The sequence below is a fragment of the Quercus robur genome, chromosome 4, assembly GCF_932294415.1.
Source record: "Quercus robur chromosome 4, dhQueRobu3.1, whole genome shotgun sequence".
NCBI lineage: Eukaryota > Viridiplantae > Streptophyta > Magnoliopsida > Fagales > Fagaceae > Quercus > Quercus robur.
In genome coordinates this window covers 53,818,693-53,833,045 of record NC_065537.1, presented here as the reverse complement: position 1 = coordinate 53,833,045, position 14,353 = coordinate 53,818,693, and the positions used below count along the sequence as shown (strand labels likewise).

The following is a 14,353-nucleotide window of genomic DNA, read 5'->3' as shown; positions in this document are numbered from 1 at the left end:
CAAATGGCATGACTAGCCACTCATAGAGACCATATTTGGTTTTAAAAGTGGTTTTCCACTCATTACTGGGCCTTATACGTATTTGGTGATATCCACTTTTAAGATCAATCTTGGGAAAATAGTAGAACTAGCCATTACATCTAGCATATCGTCAAGTCGAGGAATCGGGAATCAATACTTGATTGCAATCTTGTTAATGGCACGACTATCAACACACATGCGCCAAAGAACCATAATTTTTAGGCATAAGCAAAGCTGGAACAACACAGGGGCTCAAACTTTCTCGAATAAATCTCTTGGACAGTAGCTCCTCTACTTGTTTTTTAAGCTCAGCATGTTTGCTTGGGTTCATGCAGTAAGCTGGAAGATTAGGCAATTGGGATCTTGATACAAGATCAATTACATGTTGGATGTTGCGTAAAGGAGGAAGCTTATTAGGCAAATCTCCTAGTGTTACATCATAAAATTCAGATAGCAAAGTAGATACCTCATACCTCTAAAGATATGCCGACATCACAACCCACAGTTGGCTCCCTTACCTCTTGCGCAATTACAACAAAGACAACACCAGCCTTATGGCTTTCTACTTGAAAGTTCTTCTTGGTAAGAACATGGAGTAGCTTGATATTGTTTTCAAGATCTCTTTTCTTATTGCCTTCAACAACTTTTGGCTTTGATTCTTTGAATTTATTCATCTCGTCTAAAGTCATTGGTTTCAAAATGACCTCCTTCTTGCCAACCATTAAAGCATAGGTGTTTTCTCTCCCATAATGTTTTACATTTTGATCAAAGAGCCAAGGTCGACCAAGAAGGATATGTGTAACTTTCATAGGAATTATATCACATATGATAAAATCACTATAAATACCACAAACAAAAGAAATAAGGCATCGATGAGTTGCCAGAATAGAAGTGTTGTCTATCCAAACCACTTTGTATGGTTAAGGATGAGGTTCAACTAAAAGCTTAAGGCGTTCAACCGTGGAAGATGACACAACATTCATGGAACTCCCCCCATCAATAATAAGCTTCTTTGCTTGGTTTCCACAATGAACTTACATCTGAAAAATTGAAATTCGCCTCCAATCCACTTTCTCTATTTTAGGGGTTGCTAAGATACATCTCACTATAGATAGAAGAGAAGTATCCACTTCATCTTCCACCAAGTCATCCACAGTAAATACTCCATAATCAAATGCATCTTCCTTATGATCTTCATCTTGCTGTATTCTTTCTTCTTCATCTTCAACTCCAATGTGTAAGCTTCTCTTTGGGCATTGATAACCCATATGACCTACTTCCCTACACTTGAAGCATTTAAATTCCTTTCCACTAGAATTATTTGACATGATTCCTTTGCCTTGAGATTCGACCAAATTGGTAGATGGTTTTGATCCATTCAATGATTAAATGGTTTAGCACCACTACTTGACTCAGTAAACTTTTTAAATGCTGTCTCCCCAGTTTGTGATCCAATTTTCGTAGTAATTGGATACCTCAAGTATTCCTCCACATCTAAAGCCACTTGGAATGCATGTTCCACATTATAGACAGGTTGTCTAAGCATCTCCCTTCGTATATTAGCCTTCAAACCAGTCTTGAATTGAGCTAGTGTTTGACAAGGCTCTTCGTCTACTTGACTCCTAGTCTTAAGTTCATCAAATTTCTGAATATACTCAGCTACCGACATGCTTCCCAGCTTCAAGTTAAAAAGTTGTTCACACAACTTATCTCGATAATTATCTAGCATATATTTTTCTCGAAACTTAACCTTCATCTCTTGCCACGTGCCAATAGGCGGTTGGCCTATTCTCTTATATCATTTTCGACACAAGGCCACCACAATTTTGCCAAGCCTACAAGCTTCATCTTAGCAAACCTTACTCGCCTATTGTCTTCCATATCATACCAATCAAAAACACCTCAATAGAAGCAATCCAATTTGAAAATACCGTGGGATCAACCCTTCCTTCAAAGTCTAGAACTTTCATTCTTACCTTCTTTGTGATATCACCAGCTGTATCATAAGGTTCATCTTGCCTTCTTTCTAATATATCTCTAGCGCACTCAAGAATTGACTCTTGTGGTACTCTTTGGGTACGATGCCCCTTCAATTTAGACCCTTGATTGATGTTGACACGCTCTTTTGCTGTTTGTTCCTCTTCCTTCTTATCTTTCTCACCCTTATTGGCTTCAGATGTTTCTCCTACTATAACAGTAACTTCTTGATCATTAGGCTTAGAAATTTGACTCTTTAAATCATTCAATCGAAGGTTAAATTCATCGAGTTGAGCCAAGATTTAAAAAATAAAATCATTGCGCTCACCATCACTCAATCTTCCCCTAAACGATCCTCTTGATTGTGTAGACATGATGCAAATTCCCTACTTTGATACCAAATTGACGTAGGACAATGGGAAACAAGGTTTAATGGGGCTTTAGGAATGAAACAAAGGTGAAAATCAAGATTTGGGTTACTGTGAACAGTGCTGAGAATAGTAACTGTGAATAGTAAATAAAAGATAAATTCCTAAGAATCACTCTTAGGGTTCCTTGGCATCACACCTAGGAGTAGTCTGCATCACACAAACCATAACATGCATATAGCTCTAAAAATTGAAAATATTATCAATCACTACTTCAATAAAAAACACCACAACTCTTTAAATAGAAGACTAAACCTAATCCTAGTAGAACTAGGATACCTAATCCTAATAGAACTAGGATTTCTTAAAAACTTAATAAAACTTGGACTTGGACTCCTTGAGCTTTAATACTAAACCCAATTTAAATAACTAAACTTAAATAAAACCCAATGGACCAATAACACAGCCCATTCCAGAAAATATAAAATTACTAAAATACCCCTAACACTTAAAACTAATTAAAAGTCTTAGGAGGCCTTTTATATGTCGTCAATGGTTGCTGCCATGGTCCTCCATCACTCATCCACTTCCATTTGCACCCTTTATGTATCTATTAACACTATTACACTGATCTAATTTCAACTCTACATGACTGAATGCCATTGCCTGATAAATTAATAGTGAAATTTAGCAGATTTCAACATATTGAAATCTTAAATATTGACCAAAGATCAAAAAGAGAAAATTATCCCACTTGCTTCCTAACATTTTCTCAAATTACCAACACTTGATACTTCTTCAATTCTCCTTCAATTTGAGGAAGCAAGAGCTATCTGTTTCCATACTGGACACAAAATTGATAGGTACTACCGTACTAGTAGCTGAAAAGAATCAACAATAATAGGTAGCCCACAGGGCAAAACCACCATATACAACAATATATGATGGCCACACATAAGGGTAAGTCAATGCATTCTCTTTGATTTACTTATACTGTTCTTCCACGTTTGCTCTCCAGCCAATAGTTGGAGAGCCTGTGGTTTGCTCATCTTTCTCTCTATTTAGTTGACTTGCCATTCCTTTTTTATTCTGTAACAACATTTGGGAAACTGATTAAGTTGAGAAAAACATAGAAGGGAGAACCCTTAAATATATTGTCAATCAAGAATACTAAGTGAAAAGCAATGTTCATAGCTTGCTCCAATAACACAATTTGAGGTACATTGAAACACAATTGAAGTTTAGAGCTAAACTAGAATACTTTGAAATTAAAAAAGAAAAAAGAAAAAAACTAGAATACTATGCACAACCACAGAGAACATGCAATCAGCTTGTTACGCACAACCACAACCATTAGTAATATATATCATGTCTCAATGTACACACACATGTACCAAACGGGCTCTTAGTGTGACTGCGAGACAATTTTATTTATTTATTTTTTCTAATAATTTGATAGTTATGAATAAGTGGAGTTTGGAGATTCAAAAAATAATGACTCTCCTCGTAACATAGGCTAAGTAATTTTATTAGAATACAAGATTTTTGACAAATCTTTATTTATAGGATTTAAATCAAGAGAGTCAAATATTGTATTAAAAAACCATTTTTTATCAGAAAAACTATATATATAAGGAAAAAAAAAAAAAGGCATGACTATGAGGAGATTCAAATTTGGATTTTAAGTTCATTAAGTTAGAATAAAAAAATAATAATAATGTTACCTTATTGTGGATTCTCAACAATCCTATTTGGTTCACCAACCTTGTGTACTACTTTGCGGTAAAGAGAAAAAAAATGGAGAGTCTGAAAGTGCTAAGAAATAATTTATAATGGTATGAAAGCATAAAATTGTCAAGATTATTTCTTAGAACAAGCTCTTCTCCATGATATAATTTCTTTTGATAGTAATTAATAAATTTGCAGTCTTCCCATAAAAATAAATAAATAAGTGAGAAGGGATCAAATCTTGAGCGGACATTTTTATAAAAAAAATATATATTTAAAAAAAGGATTAATTAAGCTAATTTTAAATTGTCATTATCTAATTTAATGTCCAATCCTAAATTTACATGTGTACAATTAAATTACTTTAATGAGTCAAATCAAATGGTGTCATGAATCGTTTAAGGTAACCTCATATTGACAAATTAAAAATTGACACATATTACTTGGATCCAAGCAAGTCCTCTAATCAAAATCAGACAATTGTTTTTCATATTTCTCCAGGAAACTCATTATTTCTTCCATTCAATTTTTAATGTTCCAATAGACTTGTTGCTGTACGCTCTCAAGAATCAATCCAAACCATTAGAGCCTTGCTGGGACCAATGTCACCCTATTAATTTTCTTCACAAATAGTTTTTGTAGTTGGAAAATCCATCTTCTTGTGGCCAGTCATTCAAACAATAATGAGAAAAAAACTCTAGCGTAGATCGATTGGTAAATACATATCTTGATCTTTACCTATATTGGTAATTAAAAGATAAACACTAAAAATAAATTAGAATTAACTGAGGAGTCCTTGACCTCAATAGATTTCTCTGCATAAAATGATTTTTTTGATGATTTTATTCAAATAAACTACTGCTCCTTTTATACAAGATTACCCTTGCATTTTAGGAACAATTTATCCTGATAAAACTCAAAGACGAGCTCCACTAGCCGTTACAAATACAAGTTAAAACCCAAGCACTTGATTATTAGATTCCCTTATCCTACTAAAATGCAAATACAAATGCAATCAATCCTAATATTATGCAGCAACTTATTCTTATCCTAAAATTATGAAAAACATCCAAATATTTTGCAACAAGCAGAATGCTAACAGGGAAAAATCTAGTACCACAAAAAATTACACAACTTCTTTGCCACAACAGTTACGTGGTAGAGTGTAATTGGTGAATGAAAGAACAATGAACTCCTTTGCAATTCTGCAGCTCAAACAGTTGCTAAATTTGTGTTAAACTCCTGTCAGTCTTTTTGTTTCAATAAAGGTAAACTCCCACCTCATATCAGAGTCTTTTTATAGGGTGGAGTACCTCTCTTGTAAATCCTTTTAGATTAATGACATTGAAGATTAGCAAAAAAAAAAAAAAAAAAAAAAACTCCTTTGCCAATACCAATCTATCCCCCAGTTCTTAAAGCATCAATACATACCTTAAGAGTCTGCCACAATGATCACTTTCTGCAATTTCATCTCTTTAGAAATCTAAATGCTCCAAAAAATAGCCTGGGCTACTACTGCTATTGGTGTAACTCATATTTCTTTGACCAACTTAACTTTTATATTTGCCTTCTCAATCACAGAACTGCTATACGAGCTCTGTCATCATTCAGTCACAATTAAGCTTCGGAGGCTTTCAGAGGCTTCTTTCACTGCTTGGCTTTCATCATTAGAAATATTTCTCTTCAATGATGCAGAAGCATGCGTTTCAAAACGCTCATGAAGCTTTAAATTCCGCACATTTCCCAAAGCCTCTTCATCCACCTGTGTGAACCTGTGTGATTGATAAATATTATAAGCTGATCTCATAGAAAATTCTCCTTTACTATTTAAGATGCATACTGGTTTATCAGGCCTGCTTCTCAGTAGCAATGGGATTTTGATAATTACATTAAAAGGTTCTTCATCAAATAAGCCTAGTAACTAATCCAAATTCCATTAATGGTCATTTGATAGAAAATCAAGTAAATTCTTCTCATTCTCATGCCTAAAACATTTGGATATGCTATAATGTGAATCTATTTGCATGGGTAGATTACATACCAGCCAGTCCAAATTTGAAATTTCCATGGTTATTTAAGCTACTTGCAAAAGATGATTGAATTTATTAAGAATATTAAATAACCATATGATTCTTTGCACGGGAAAATTTGGAACTTTGTTTTATATCACAATTAAAACTAATTCATTATATCATTCTATCATCCCAGCCTTTGAAATTAGTTAATTTAAGCTAATAACTACATTATACATAGCTAAACAGATGATTGGATCAACACAAGTAGATACTTAGTTATGGAACGAACCTCTCAATCTGCCCGAGTTCTTTGCTGACATCTCTATAATAAAGTTTTATATGTCATAATTAAATTGAGTTCATTTTAACATCTGGGGTTTGACATTAGTTCATTCAAGCTAATAACATATATATATATGACTGGATGAACCCAAGTAAGTTAATATTTAGTCATAGAAATGAACCTCTCAATCCGCCTGAGTTTTTTGGTGACATCTACCATAGTTGGCCTTCTCTGTGGATCTTCCTCTGTACATGTCAAGGCAAGGTCCACCACAGCCTGTAACTGCCGCTGTAAACTAACACCTCCTTCCCCATCTGCCAAGATTGCGGGATCCACAATCTCATTTATGCAATGATCTTGAGCACGGTTATGCATGTATTCTACTAAGGTAGAACCTTCATTAATTGTCAATCGAATTATATGATAAGAGTTCTCTCCAGTTAAAAGTTCCAGAAGGAGCCGACCAAAGTCATATACATCAGTTTTCTCCATTACCTTGCCTGATGCTCTAAACTCAGGGGCGTAGAACCTGAAATTCTGCAAGACCTCATGAACTTTCACGTCAGTTTCACCCTCAGGGATTGATACACAATGAAACAAGTTGCACAATTTGGGAACATCATGTTCATCTAATAAGATACCGTGCATACGTATAGCCATGTGGATGACAGGTCTATCGAAGGCAGTATGGAGATAGGAAATTGTATAAGCAATATGCCTTGCAATCTTTAACCTGCTCATCCATGCCATGGGTTGATTTTTTCGTTTAGTAACACGTGAGGCATAAATCCGATCCATAAGAAAACCATTGCAGCAAATTGATACACTAAAATGGGATATGGAGTCTCAAGACAACACCCTATGGGATTTAACACATTACTGTGAGCACTCATCTTTGCAGACATCACTAAATCATTGATGGCTATATCGGCCCATAATTTAGAGTCTGGTAATCGCTTAACGAAAACAATTCGTCCTTCAAGAGAACCCTTGTACCAACACCACTCCTGCTTTTCACAATAATTGTTGGTTGCTGGGCCAAGTTGTTGATCTGAGAAGGTGCGAATGGGAATAGACCTGCCGTTGCAAGAGGCAATCAGCTTCTCTAGTAACTTGCTTCCATTCTCAAAAAATGCTCTCTCTCTTTCCTTTCTTCTTTTATTAAAGAAATGATCTCTCAACCAAGTTTGCATAGCTTGAATGTGGAACCTTGCTCTTTTTGTGCCTGCTCTGCTCACTAGGAATTTTTAGAATAGTTCTGCAGAGGGAAGGAAGTTTAGTGGGCATTATTTATATAGAACTAGTTTCGGTACCAATAAATAACATCTATTGGCTGGGTATCAGAGTTAAAACATAATCAGATGGTCCAAAATCATATATATCAAATCATAGTTCAAACAAACATATATCTCATTCAAATACATATATAAAATCATATATTTAGTAATCAAATATATTTGTGATAATTTTTTATTCTTTACTTTAAATGAATGTAGCTAAAACAATTAAATAAAATTGTAACAATTATAAACAATTTTTAGTAGTTAAAATATAGTATAAACAAAATAAAATCAATTAGGATAAAGTTACTTACCTCCAAAAGCCATACCAAAAGGAACTTCTTCCTAAAACTTCTTCTAAATCCTTAGATATCACCTAAAACAATTTTACAGATATCATTTACTCAATAATCAAATAATTTAAGAAACTTTAGATATCACCTAAAACAATTTTACAGGTACCATCTACTCAATAATCAAATAATTTAAGAAAAACTTATAATGGTACCCGTCTGAAGAAAAATTGCTAAAAATATCCAATAATTTCTCATTATTAACTCTTCTCATAAGGACAAAAACAGCATCATAGGGAACTTATACTATATTTCAGAACCATCATTAATTTATATATATATATATATTCTATCTCCTCACTAAGTGTGCGTTTGGTTCCACTTTAAGGAGCCAGAATGCACGTTTTATAAAAGCCCATTTTCCAAATACAAAAGACTCACACGTTATAACGTGAGGCAACTAGGTACGAGCTTTTGCCAAAAGCCACTGCGCATTATTAATATTACCGTTGGAAGCTACTGTCAATTTTCCAAGTTGCCCACTGTGTTTTAAAAGGCAGATCACGCTATCTGCAGTCCATAGTCCCAAAACTAGATCTCATCTCTCTTCTACAATGGATACTGTCAAAGTGAATTGGGTCTTGATTCTTGAGACTTTTAATTAGTTTTGAATCCCCTGCAACTGCAATACAAATTTGCACCCCCTCACCATGAACCTGACCCCTTTATTTTTTAAAGCCCAACTTAAACTCTAGAAAAAAAATAAGTCCAAAAGAAAATTTTTGTCTTTAATTTCAGAAATAAAAAGCCCATAAATCAAAATTTGAGAATCATAAATAAAAAAAAGAGGGTCAAATAAAACCTAAGAATTCATTGTTGCCTAACCTCCAAAATCTCTCATTATTCTTCTTCACTCTCCAAACCCAAAGGAAAAAGGCTGCCTCTGCTTTTCACACACAAAATCTACCACCGCCTAATTGTCCCTAATCTGCCGCAGTTGCCGCTTGATCTGCCTTCTGCCGCCACTTGATCTGGTTTTTTAGCTCTCTCTTTCTCTCTTTCTTTCACTATGAGAGTGTGTTTATAGTGTTTTGATATGCTATTTCACTAAATTTGGAGTGAATCACCGTATGTATGTGTGGAGTTATCTTTTGATTTTTTTTTTTTTTTGTTTGAGTTTTTGAATCTTGGATTGTGTGTGTGTGTGGGAGCTGTGGCGTTAAGAACTGTGTTCTGAACTTCTGATATTTGTTGTTGAGTAACTCAACTTGAGTTTTGAGTCTCTAAAGTAAAGTCTGACCGTGTTTGTGTAAATGTGTGTGGGCCTGTGGGGGTTAATGGGTTATAGACTTATATAACTTATTACTTTTATTAGTTTATAGTGTTTTATCGTTGTTGTGTACTTGAGTTTGAGTTTCTTTACTGTTGGGTGTTGCAGAGTTGATGCAAGTGTTTTACTGATTTGATATAAAGTTGGGTTATGACTTATTACTTTGACTATTTGACTAATTTGTGACTTGTGAGTTATTTTTAATTTTGTCGAATGTGACTTGTGAGTGGTTGTTGGCTATGTAACTTGGTCAATACATTAACATTAAAGACAATAAAAATATAAAATATTTACAGAATTATAAACTTATAAATTAAAGAATTGCAAAAAAAAAAAAAAAATCACTTAACATCAATAATTAATATATTTAATTTACTAGAAAAAATATGTCAAATGAACTTATAGTTTATTTTTTGTTCTTTTGCTAGTACTATGGATAAATTTGTAATAAGGAAACCCCGTAGGCCGCAAAATTCATCTTCTACCCAAGATGCATATCTTACTCAAGATTCATCTTCTAAGCATGGTCGTGTTGATGTGTACAATCTTCCTTCAGACCCTGGGCTACAAAAAAGATTTCATTTTATCATTCTAATGATCGAGATGAAATAAGAAGATATTATTTACAAAAAAAATCATGTCAACCTTATGAACATGATTTTTAGCAATGAAATATATCAAGAATGAATTGCGCAATTGAATGGGGGATCAGTGGTTGAATGATTGTTTGACTGTGTACATTGAAAAACATATAGCTCGTAAGATTGATAATAAATCTATCATGCAACAGTTTCAAAATATGAAATCTCGTAGAAGACAATTCACAATTGTAGATTTTTTTTTTTTTTTTTTTTTTTTTTTTTTTGTGATATTGATATATTCAAGTCTCTTTTGTTTTAGATTTTATATAATTTATGTTTCTTATTGACCCCTGGACAAAAATCCTAGAGCCGCCCTTGAATTCGTGTATTAATTCATGACAATGACCAAGCACCCCTGGTTACTTAGATAATTCTCAATCTGACTAGTCTAAAAGACTAAAAGTAAACACGGTACATATATATTGCATAATACTAGTAATTCTAGCTTGTTTTAGTTCTCCTTTTGCGACTTGTGTGGATTATAGCTGCACTTGTTATTTTAAGTTGCATCCAGAACTAGAAGGTGATAATTGCAATTACCCTCTTTGGAATTGGAGCCTATTCATGCAAAAAGCACCAGTTTACGACACATTTGGAGGATCTGAGGATGGGGTTCTCAAACTAAATGGTGAATTTATTGGGTTCTCAAATTTTGGTGAGAATTTCTCATCAAAGTTAAAGTTTGAATTTTTTAGTCATAGAAGAAAATATACCTTAGATTACAACAACTTCTCAAAGATTCTGTCTCATACTCTCATCTAGCAAAGATTTTGTTGACCAAGCGTGAAGAAACGAATTTGAGGAGCGAACAAGCCCACTTTGAATTTTCATTTTCCAAATTAATATTGGGTTTTTTTTTTCCCACTTTGGAGAACTTGTTATTCTGCAAGTGTGAACTTGACTCTCCATATGTGCCTTTTGATGAAATATAACCCCATGGGTATAATTAGAAAACTCTCCAAAATAGTAAGTTACAAAGAAACGCAAGAAATCCTATAGTCATTCTCTAGAATTGCTATCTATAGAATCTAACAACTTGGTTGTATCATAAGGACAAATTTGCGATAACCCTTTAGTAACAATAGTGTGTGGACAAATATTGTCTAAGAAAACAATATTGTGCTTCCAAGTTATCTATTTTTTGTTTTTTTTTTTTTAATTTTTTTTTATTGATATTGTTCTTCCATCATTACTTTGTGTAATATTCCCAATAGCTAATGCCATGTATAATTTGAACCGCTTATAAAAAAGTTATAATTTGAACCATGTAATTATGATTATTTTTAATTTTACCCTTGTATATATACGAGGTTGCACACTAGTTTCTAATAGTAGATGAAAAAGAAAAAGGGAAAAAAAGAGAGGCTAGAGGTTGCTAGATTAGTTTGGTTTCACTTTTCATGGTTCTGGAAACAGAGGACATGGTTATTGATGGGAGTGACGAGAACGCATTACCTTGACGAAGTCAACCTAGTGACGAGGTCATCCCTGGCGACGAGCAGCCATCACTGACGAGGGAAGGAAAGTCATTCAATGATGCCAGCAAGTAGCCTGGGTAGTTACGAAACCAGCAAAACAAACCGTTGGAGCCTAATAAAAGCCCCATAATTGGGCTGGAGGCGTTACTAAAGAGAGGCATTAACATCCCAACGGCTAGCAATCAAGATCACATATATAAAGCCCTTACATTGGCAGCACAAGGTACACACATACTGATACTCTAAGAAAATACCTATTACTTTCTAGTTTGGCGAATTGCTTTACTGTTTTAACTTTGGCATCGGAGGCGTTGTGGCAGGCACCACACCGGTGACCTTTTTAGAGGATACACTGGTGCTGACGGGGAGTTCTATCTGCCTATTTAAACTGACGAGTTTACACTTCATCAGTTATTGTACAATGTCAGTGAATTTGGAGAACCATGTTGAATCTTTATGCAATAGGAATAAATTTCATTTTTATCAAGAAAGAAAATAACAAGGAATTTGAAGTATAATTAGTAGTGGCTCTATGAAGTGAAGGGGATTTCTATAATTGGTGACAAGTGGGTAATTTTAGCATCAATTCTGGTGTTGGATGTAAAAGTTTAACAAAACATATATGTATTCAAAATTTCAAACCACTTGATGAATTTTGATTTGTCCGGTATGAGATTTTGGATGCCTGTTTTGGATTTGTATAATTAGAAAACTTTCTCTTGAATGATAGAGAAGCATGCACTTCTCCTTGGTGACCTGCTCATTTAATACATCAGTTGGAGATTAAAGCTGTAATTAGCATTTAAAGATTCAACTCAAAAAAACCGTAGTTTGAGCTAAACCAAGCTGCTTTTGCATCTGTACTACTAAATTATTTGAGACCAAAGATAAATTAAATGGTGTCATGCACCATCTATGTTAACCTCATATTGACAAATTTCAAAATTGTCACATATTACTTGGATCCGGGCAAGTCATTCTAATCAATTAGGCAATTTTTTTTTTCATATTTCTCTAGGAAACTCATTAATTATCATATTCAAAATGTACCGGTCGACTTGTTGTTGACATGTTGTATGCTCTTAAGGATCAATCCAAACCATTAGAGCCTTGTTGCGACCAATTTCATTTTATTAATTTTATTGACAAATAGCTTTTGTAGTTTGAAAATCCCTCATCTTGCGGTTAGTTATATATTCAAACAATAAAAAGAAAAAAGTCACTTGTGGATTGACATGTATTCTCAAAGAGAAATGTCAATGTCTCTAACATTTTCACAATAAATTTTAAATTGTAAAAAAGTAATTTTAGTGGTGAGTTTAAATTGAAATCAGTAACAACTTACTACATAAGATTTGATGTGAAAGTATTGTGAAAATATTGTAGATGCAACACTTCTCATTTTCAAAAGAAGTAGCAAATTAGCAATAGGGAAAAATTTAAGGGATTATAACATTAATTTTGTCTCCATTAATGAACGATGATAATCAAGTATCATGGTACTTGTCTGTATAGTCAAAATCCATTAAACTAAATACACAATTCATGAATGTATGGTACAATAAATAATGAAAAAGGTTAAGAACTTTCACTTCTGAATCCTAATTGAGAAAACAAAAGGCTGAAATAATTCACATCAAAGCTCCATATTCATCAAGAGAAGATATTTTACATCATCCAGGAAAAACAAATACACATTTTATTATTTCCCAAAGAATAGCCGGTTGAGAAGACCTTCCAACAAACCAATTGACAACCAAAATGGGATTGATATCAAATCAAACCAGACCCCGTCAACAAAGGATGTAGGAAAATAATTAGATAACATGAAACTTGGTAGAAAAATGAGCGATTTAGCTTAGCACCATTAGGCACATTGGAAGCCTTTTGGTACATTCTTTCCACAATAATTCAATAGCAAGCTCAATGAGAGGGGGACATTAAGATTGATGCCTAGAACATTGGCCTTGATAGCAGTGCAAAGACAAACAGCAGCCTCAAGATCAACAAGACCTTGGATGAGGCTGCAGCAAGGGGTCTTTGGTGGGGTTCCCACAACAAGGTGCACCAAGTCATTCAACAAGTTAGCACACACCCCTAGCTTAAGGGTGTGCTTGGGGCAAGTGGCCGGCTTATTAGTAGGAAGGTTGGGTTGTGAGTGTTGTGGAGTGTGTTTTGGAGTCTTTAATGGTGGTGGGCAAGCGACATTAGTTGAAGTGACCATTGTGAAAAAGAGAAGGTTGAGAGAGAGTAGAAAAGCCGTGGTTGCAATAGCCTTGGAAGCCATTTTTAGACACAGTTGCGAAGGCTATATGTTTGTAATTAAGGATGGGTTTGGAGTGGTGGTGGAGGTATGGTGAAATGGGTTAGGGTTTATATAGATGGAGATTGTGGTTTCTTTAGAGTTTAGGGAATAAAATGATTGATGAGACCCTCGTGGGCACATTGGCTTGGATCAAATCCGGCCACTAGTTGGCGGTGCAGCTTGGAGAATAATTGAATAAGCCATGTTCCAAAGTTTTGGAAGATTCTTCTATATGTTGATTATTTGCATGGATTTATCTAGCACCAAAAACAAAAAGACACCCTATATATCTTTTTATTTTTAAATTTTTCTAAAATTTTGTGCTATTTCTTGGTTAACAACTTAACATATGTTTACATACATAAGGCATGATATCTAGTTTATTTTGATTATCAATCCTCAAACCAAATAATATGTATGTTTTAAATTCTAATTATTTTGATTGATACCACAACACTTTCTTTGTGCATTGGTCACTCCAAAAATATAAGTGTTTATGGGGTATGGGAGGAAAATGGATAGAGTTCAAGTTTACAAGTGGGATTATAGAATTTCTATCTTTTATCAAAAGAAATTATTTTGTTTTTTTTTTTAATTTATAAATATAATATATCCTTACCATTACAACTTTTCA

At 34.0% G+C, this 14,353-nt stretch overlaps 1 protein-coding gene and 1 pseudogene across 1 annotated transcript; both read right to left on the bottom strand.

Moving 5' to 3' along the window:
- Positions 1–5,184: 5,184 nt before the first annotated feature.
- Positions 5,185–9,304, bottom strand: LOC126722993 (serine/threonine-protein kinase ZRK1-like; annotated as a pseudogene).
- A 3,732-nt stretch (positions 9,305–13,036) lies between these two features.
- On the bottom strand, positions 13,037–13,776 carry LOC126722992 (14 kDa proline-rich protein DC2.15-like). The gene has a single exon (XM_050426161.1). The coding sequence runs from the start codon at positions 13,699–13,701 to the stop codon at positions 13,282–13,284; it is 420 nt and encodes a 139-aa protein (XP_050282118.1). The 5' UTR covers positions 13,702–13,776; the 3' UTR covers positions 13,037–13,281.
- Positions 13,777–14,353: the final 577 nt, after the last annotated feature.